At 41.8% G+C, this 7,955-nt stretch overlaps 1 protein-coding gene across 9 annotated transcripts in view; it reads left to right on the plus strand.

The window, feature by feature from the left end:
• The window catches only part of unm_hu7910 (un-named hu7910), a gene marked incomplete at both ends in the record, with an annotated part of 36,066 nt that overhangs the window by 16,320 nt on the left and 11,791 nt on the right, over positions 1-7,955 (plus strand). For 6 of the 9 annotated variants that reach the window (XM_014022605.1, XM_014022606.1, XM_014022609.1 and 3 more), the window contains 16 exon segments: positions 1,619-1,666; positions 1,966-2,067; positions 2,558-2,593; positions 3,812-3,856; positions 4,002-4,031; positions 4,113-4,145; positions 5,005-5,040; positions 5,181-5,237; positions 5,331-5,417; positions 5,684-5,722; positions 5,803-5,888; positions 5,968-6,054; positions 6,973-7,123; positions 7,201-7,337; positions 7,437-7,535; positions 7,614-7,703. In XM_014022605.1, the coding sequence (XP_013878059.1) occupies positions 1,619-1,666; positions 1,966-2,067; positions 2,558-2,593; positions 3,812-3,856; positions 4,002-4,031; positions 4,113-4,145; positions 5,005-5,040; positions 5,181-5,237; positions 5,331-5,417; positions 5,684-5,722; positions 5,803-5,888; positions 5,968-6,054; positions 6,973-7,123; positions 7,201-7,337; positions 7,437-7,535; positions 7,614-7,703 (1,163 nt within the window). 9 annotated transcript variants of the gene reach the window in all.

Consider the following 7,955-nt stretch of genomic DNA (forward strand, 5'->3'; position numbering starts at 1 on the left):
AAAGAGAACGACAGGAGAAAGAGAGAGTGGAGAGAGAGAGAATCACTAAAGAAAGAGAGAGAGTTTCTTTGGAGAAGGCAGAAAAAGAGAAGGAGAAGGAGAGGATGATGAAGGACAGACTGGAGAAGGAGAGGATGATGAAGGACAGACTGGAGAAGGAGAGGATGATGAAGGACAGACTGGAGAAGGAGAGGATGATGGAGGACAGACTGGAGAAGGAGAGGATGATGAAGGACAGACTGGAGAAGGAGAGGATGATGAAGGACAGACTGGAGAAGGAGAGGATGATGAAGGACAGACTGGAGAAGGAGAGGATGATGAAGGACAGACTGGAGAAGGAGAGGATGATGAAGGACAGACTGGAGAAGGAGAGGATGATGGAGGACAGACTGGAGAAGGAGAGGATGATGGAGGACAGACTGGAGGAGTCAGAAAAAGACGAAGCGAGCAGACAGGAGTTGGAGGAGCGACAGCAGCTAGCCAGGGACAAGCTAAGAAACGCTGTGAAGAAGCTTCCAGTCAGGAAACTGGAGGAGTCCCAGTAGCCCACCTGTAGCCCAGGAGTCAGACGGCTGTCAGGACGGACAAGGTTTACGACACAAAGAAATGAGTTTTTATTTCTTCAACTCAGATTAAAAGTTTTAATCTGTTTCAGCTTCATTTATTATTCTGTAAACATTTAGCCTGTGAAGCTCCGCCTCCTGCTGCTGTGTCTCTGAGGCTCCACCTGGACCACCATCACATTAAACTATAAAACAGAAAGGAGCCACACTGAGGAATGAAAAATGAAAATAAAAGGTTTTCTAAACGTTTTGTTTCAGTTTACTTCTGTTAGTGGAGAAAATATAAAAACAGGAACTTTAAAATAACTTTTTAATGGCTTCTGTTTAAAACACCCTGTTCTTTGTTCTGTTGGTTTAAAAAAGTTTATCTTTGTGTTTAGAGAGTGACGGTGTTGATTTTTAACTAATTTATTTAATGTTGTGAGAAATTCAAGTATTTTTATAACAAATGTTTTAAATCTTCTTGTTTCAGTTTTTAACAGCTGAAGGTTTTAGTGTGAAATACTTGATGTGTGTCTTTAAAACATGAATAAAGTGAATGGAGTCTGGGTTCTGATTAAAGTTGTGAAGTGATGAAGATTACACCTCTGCCTCCTCTTACCGTCTTTATTTCCTTTAAACATTATCAGCTCCTTTAAGCACTTCCTGTTTCTCTGGTAAAACCACATCAGTCACATGATGCTTCTTCTGATGATTTTATTTCACCTCTGATTCAATAAAACTGACAAACTTGGTTTGTTTTCTATTTTAGATTTATTATTTCCTGGTTAAGTTTAATTTTAAGAAAAGGGACTAAACTGTATTTATAAATCTTGTAAAAACATGAAACCTAAATCAGCGTCCAGTTTTATCCTCTGTGTTTCTTTAATTTGTGATTAAAAACTGCAGGTTGTGTTTGTAAAAGTTATTTAACATGATCAGATGTTTTCTCTGATATTTGGTTAAATATCAGAGYAAACATTTATTTTGAAAGAATCGATCAGAAGTGAGGTGTGAAGCTCCAGGTGGCAGCAGGTCTGCTTTACTTCATGACTTGTGTTTCTGGACCTGAACAGGACTGAAGGAAGCACCGAGGACTGAAGCTCCGCCTCCACACACAACAGGTGAGGAAACAAACAACACAAACGGGCCGGCGCCGACCCGACACCTGAGAATCAGAACCGAGGGCGTGTCCGCTGAACCGAACACAGCAGTTTGGACCAGAACAACCGGTCCTGAGGTCCACCTGAGACCAGGAGCCAGAAACACTTAGGTTTTATAAACAGCTGGAGGTGTTCAGTGAGAACTGTCAGGTCCTGTYAAGGTTCCAGTAAAACCTCCAAAATAATCAAAATAATGTTTTAATTCATCTTTAYTAAATAATCCCATCTGTCAGCTGGTTATAAAAACTGTTCCTCTACAGAACCAGAGACTCATCGAGCTGCAGAGCTACAGGACGATGGTCCGGTCCAGGACCAGGACCAGGTCCCGTCAGCTGAAACCCCCCCTGAAGAGGCGGGGCCAGGTGTGTGAGACCCTGCTGTTCAAACCTTTACTCCACCTGTTTCACACAGACTGTCCACTGAAGCTCCCACATTCCTTCAACAATCAGAAGATTGACAGCTTATTGATTATAAATCATTTTCAGTTTATTAGTTTCTACAGATTAGATTAAATATAAAATCTGTTTTTATTCTTGTTCTGTAGATAAAACAGCAGATTTATGGACCAGGCTAATCTCTGGTTTAGAGGAACAAATAAACCACAGATCAGAATGAATCATTTGTTATTGATGCTCAATGTTTCTAATGAAAACATGACATCAGTCATGTTACTGTTTATATAACCTGAACACTTCACCTGCTGCCTGTCACCTGGATGAGCTGACGCGCTGGCATGACGACGCGCTGGCATGACGACTCGCTGGCATGACGACTCGCTGGCATGACGACTCGCTGGCATGACGACTCGCTGGCATGACGACACGTTAATGTTTGATTCTGTATCTGCTGCAGAATCTGGATCTCAGGATGTGGAGTCTGAAATCCAAGGTTGGTTCTTCTGCTTCACTGCTGCAGCTGGAAGCTGTCCTCTGTTCACTTATTTATCTCTGTTCTTTGTTTTATTTTGAAATTCTTTATGTCAAAACGTGAAGCCACTCTGTCCTGCATCCAGCATCTTCTCTCAGTTCTTCTGCGGTAATATCTGAGTGTTAGCTTTCTGCTAGCACCCCTAGCTTTATGTTAGCACCTAGCTTCATGTTAGCACATAGTTTCTGCTAGCACCTAGCTTCTGTCAGCACCTAGCTTTCTATTAGCACCTAGCTTTCTGTTAGCTCCTAGCTTTCTGTCAGCTCCTAGCTTTCTGTCAGCACCTAGCTTCTGTCAGCACATAGCTTTCTATTAGCACCTAGCTTTCTGTTAGCTCCTAGCTTTCTGTCAGCTCCTAGCTTTCTGTCAGCACCTAGGTTTCCGTTAGCACCTAGCTTCATGTTAGCACATGGTTTCTGCTAGCACCTAGCTTTCTGTTAGCTCCTAGCTTTCCGTCAGCACCTAGCTTTCTGTTAGCACCTAGCTTTCCGTCAGCACCTAGCTTTCTGTTAGCACCTAGCTTTCTGTTAGCACCTAGTTTTCTGTCAGCACCTAGCTTTCTGTTAGCACCTAGCTTTCTGTTAGCACCTAGCTTTCTGTCAGCACCAAGCTTTCTGTTAGCACCTAGCTTTCTGTTAGCGCCTAGCTTTCCGTTAGCACCTAGCTTTCTGTTAGCACTTAGCTTTCTGTTAGCACCTAGCTTTCTGTTAGCACCTAGCTTTCTGTCAGCACCTAGCTTTCTGTCAGCACCTAGCTTTCTGTCAGCTCCTAGCTTTCCGTTAGCAGCTAGCTGTGGTCTCATCAAACATCTTCTGGCTCTTCTTGCTGTTTTCTGTCACTTCACTCTGGAAGATCTCAGACTGACAGTTTGTCTCCAGACCAAAGATCAGTGTAGTTCCATATACACCAACACTGACACTGTAAGTATGCAGGATACGCTCCACAACATCATGACATGGAGTTTACACTGAACATCTGATAGAAACACAGAGGAGAACATCTCTGGTACTCAGCTCCAACAAGATGAATAAAATAACTAACTCTACACCTGAAAGCACCAGAAGTTTGTCACAGTACTGAGTATTTGATGAGTCATTGATGAATCACTGCTGTGTAACCATCTMTAACTGCTATGACCAGATGTTTCCACGTTTATCTGATGATGATGTTTATCTCCAGCTGCTGTTCCTCTCCCTCCACCAGTGGAAGATGACTTTATTCCTGGTCAGTTAAACATCATAAATCCACAAAAAACAGATATTAAGCTAACAATTATTCAACACTTTTTATTAGAAACCATCCAGTTTATTATAATCTTTTATRTAAACCCTCGGGGAGCTCCAGTTTAATGTTGGTTTGTTTTTATCAGATCATCCAGGAGACAGCCGACATCCTTATGGTTAGTTCAATCTTTTCTTTCCATCACTGAGTTTTTATCGGTTTTATAAGAATTTTCTGTTATTTTTGTTTTATTATTCAGAGGATGAAACCACCACCATAGACACCACAGGAGGTGAGACTTTTATTTATCGACTGCAGCTGAACATTTTATTGTGAAAATCATAAACTTTGTTAAAGATGTGAGAATAAACAGACCAGTGTTAAATGTTGTTAACTTGCATATTCACATTGTTAAAATTCACATTACTTGTTTAGTTCTTAAAACCATCCAAAAATTTCAGCTTTAATGCTTCTTTCAAAGGCACCGCCCTTTTTTGTGTATGAAACAATGGCACCGCCTCTTTTTGGGAATGAAACAATGGCACCGCCCTTTTCTTGGTATGAAACAATGGCACCGCCCCTTTTTGTTTATGAAAAAATGGCACCCCCACAATTTTGGTTATATAACAATGGCACCGCCCCTTTTTGGGTATGAAACAATGGTGCTGCCCTTTTGTGGATGTGAAACACTGGCACCGCCCCTTCTTGGTTATGAAACAAAGGCACCCCCCCTTGTTGGGTATGAAACAATGGCACCGCCACTTTTTGAAGAAGGAAAGAATGGCACCGCCCCTTTTTGGGTATGAAACAATGGCACCGCCTCTTTTGTGGGTATGAAACAATGAGACTGCCCCTTTTTGGATATGAAACAATGACACCGCCATTTTGAGGTGTAAACATTGGCACCGCCCTTTTTTGGTGGCACTGCCCCTTTTTGGGTATGCAACAATGGCACCGCCCTGTTTGAGGGGTGGGTAATTATTGGTGGTATTAAACAGAAAATGTAATTTTGCCATAAAAGCTTGTATCCCAAAAAGAGGTGGAGATTTGTGCTAGGATATGTTGCTCTGCCCCTTTTATTGTATGTTTATTGTTCACACGTATGGTAAACTCATGAATTCTTGTTGTGTTTTTTGTATTTGTTGTTTCAGTTCTGGTAGAGGAACGACAGCCAGAGGAGAGCCTTGGTCAGTTTATATTTTATTTTATTAGTTTCTATCCTACAGTTGGGGCTAAATTAAAACATTTTTGTACAACAGATATTATTTTTAATACTCCTAATAATTGTTTTTATTAAAATATTGTGTTTGATATTTTTGTCCTGCAGTCGGGTCGGGTCAGTACCTGACAAGCTCCAAACTCACACAAGAAGAAGGAGTTAAAGGTTTTATTTTTATTTTTTAAACATTTTCAGGAAATATGATTCATCATCCAGTTAAAAAGCATAAAGAATTTAATTTGTATTGTTGAATCTTAGAAGCAGAGGAGCTTCCTAAACCAGAACCAGAACCAGAACCACAGACTGAGACCATCAAACCCACAGAGAACCTTCAGAATGATGACGGTGAAAACGTTTCCTCACAAATATTTCCAGTTTTTATCACTTTTTTTTGTGTGTTTTTCTGAGTACTCTGAATAAAATTTAGCTGAAGCTGTGACTACTTTCTAAAAAAAGTAAAACAAATGTTAGCCAGAAACAATAACAAAACTAATATAAATCTGTGCTGATTGACACTCAAACTCCTCGTACTGACTCTGAGCCTCCAGCTCAGCTGTTTGTAGATTTTTATTTTTTAACTAAAGATAAATTCTGTCTGTTGTGTCTGACAGGACAAGCAGAGAAACAGGCTGAGGAGCTGAAGGAAAAAGGTAAAACCTGATAAACAACTTTCTCACTCTGAAGTTGTTTTTGTTTAATGTGATCATGTCCGTCGTTCCTTCACCTGCAGTAAAGAAGAAAAAAACAAAATTATTCAATAAGTTGGATAAAACCATAAAAGCAGAAATCGARGCAGCTGAGAAACTTCGCAAGAAGGTTTGATTATCCAACAAAAAAAATCTTTAATTCTGCCTGTTGTTTGTTTCCTGATGAGTCATGTTTCTGCTCTCATCAGGGAAAGGTGGAAGATGCCCTGAAAGCGTTTGATTCCCTTGTGCAGCAGTATCCGCTGAGCCCACGCGCTCGCTACGGGAAAGCCCAGGTATGTTACATGAATGCTGAGTCACTATGTTATAAAACCACAGGTTAAAAAGTTGCTGAGTCGCAGGTTAAAGAGGTGCTGAGTCACATCTTAAAGAAGTGCTGAGTCACAGATTAAAGATGTGCTGAGTCACTGTGTTATAAAACCACAGGTTAAAAAGTTGCTGAGTCACAGATTAAAGAGGTACTGAGTCACAGGTTAAAGATGTGCTGAGTCACTGTGTTATAAAACCACAGGTTAAAAAGTTGCTGAGTCACAGATTAAAGAGGTGCTGAGTCACAGATTAAAGAGGTACTGAGTCACAGGTTAAAAATGTGCTGAGTCACTGTGTTATAAAACCACCGGTTAAAAAGTTGCTGAGTCACAGATTAAAGAGGTGCTGAGTCACAGGTTAAAGAGGTGCTGAGTCGCCGATCAAAGAGGTGCTGAGTCACAGGTTAAAGATGTGCTGAGTCACTGTGTTATAAAACCACAGGTTAAAAAGTTGCTGAGTCACAGTTTAAAGAGGTGCTGAGTCACAGGTTAAAGAGGTGCTGAGTCGCAGATCAAAGAGGTGCTGAGTCACAGATTGAAGAGGTGCTGAGTCACAGATTAAAGAGGTGCTGAGTCACAGATTGAAGAGGTGCTGAGTCGCAGATCAAAGAGGTGCTGAGTCACAGATTAAAGAGGTGCTGAGTCACAGTGTTATAAAACCACAGGTTAAAAAGTTGCTGAGTCACAGTTTGAAGAGGTGCTGAGTCACAGTTTAAAGAGGTGCTGAGTCACAGATTGAAGAGGTGCTGAGTCACAGATTGAAGAGGTGCTGAGTCGCAGATCAAAGAGGTGCTGAGTCACAGATTGAAGAGGTGCTGATGAGTCACAACTGAAAGAAACGCTGAGTCATGCTGATTGATGATTAATACCACGTGTCACTAACAGGCGGAGGATGACGCAGCAGAGAAGCTGCGCAGCAACGACATGCTGCAGAAAGCCATCAACACCTACGGAGATGTGGCTGAGCTGCCTGACGTGACCTCTGACCTCCTGCGAGCGGCGCTGAAACGGCGCTCTGAGCGGCAGCAGTTTCTCGGTAACAACCGTCTATCAAACCAGACGTTTCAGCCTCGTTTTCTGTAGAATAACTTTTGTTTTGTTGTTCTTCCTCAGGTCGAATGCGAGGATCTCTGGCAACTCTGCAGAAACTCGTACAGATCTTTCCTGATGATGTCGACCTGAAGAACGACCTGGGCGTCGCCCACCTGTTGCTAGGTGACAACAAGGGCGCTAAGAAGGTGTACGAAGAGGTGAGTCCATCCACTGGTTCATCAACGCAAACTGACCTTATATCAAATATTTGTTCCTGCTTTTCTGATTGGCTGTCTTCTATGCCCCGCCCCCTTCAGGTTCTGGCTGATGRTCCTGACAACGGCTTTGCTAAAGTTCACTATGGCTTCATCCTGAAGGCGGAAAACAAGATCGCAGAGAGTATACCGTACCTGCGGGTGAGTAAATGACTTCATTTGTTTGTTTGTTTTTTGTATTAACAAAAATTCACCTGTTGTTCACCTGTGTGTCTGCAGGAAGGGCTGGAGTCAGGTGAGCCGGGGACAGATGACGGGCGCTTTTATTTCCACCTGGGAGACGCTCTGCAGCGAGTCGGAGACGACAGCGTGAGAAACCCTATCCCTGAGTCTGAGCTGAGAAATACTTTGATCACGTACAAACATGTCAACATGACTCAGCAAAAACACATTCAGCATGTACAAACAGCTCAGCAGAAATATAATCAATTAAATACAAACGTGATGTAAACATGACTCAGCAGAAATAAAATCCATATATACAAACATGACTCAGCAGAAATATGAATATTTATATATATACACTCACCGGCCACTTTATTAGGTACACCTGTCCAACTG

This window comes from Austrofundulus limnaeus, unplaced genomic scaffold (genome assembly GCF_001266775.1).
Source record: "Austrofundulus limnaeus strain Quisiro unplaced genomic scaffold, Austrofundulus_limnaeus-1.0 Scaffold337, whole genome shotgun sequence".
NCBI lineage: Eukaryota > Metazoa > Chordata > Actinopteri > Cyprinodontiformes > Rivulidae > Austrofundulus > Austrofundulus limnaeus.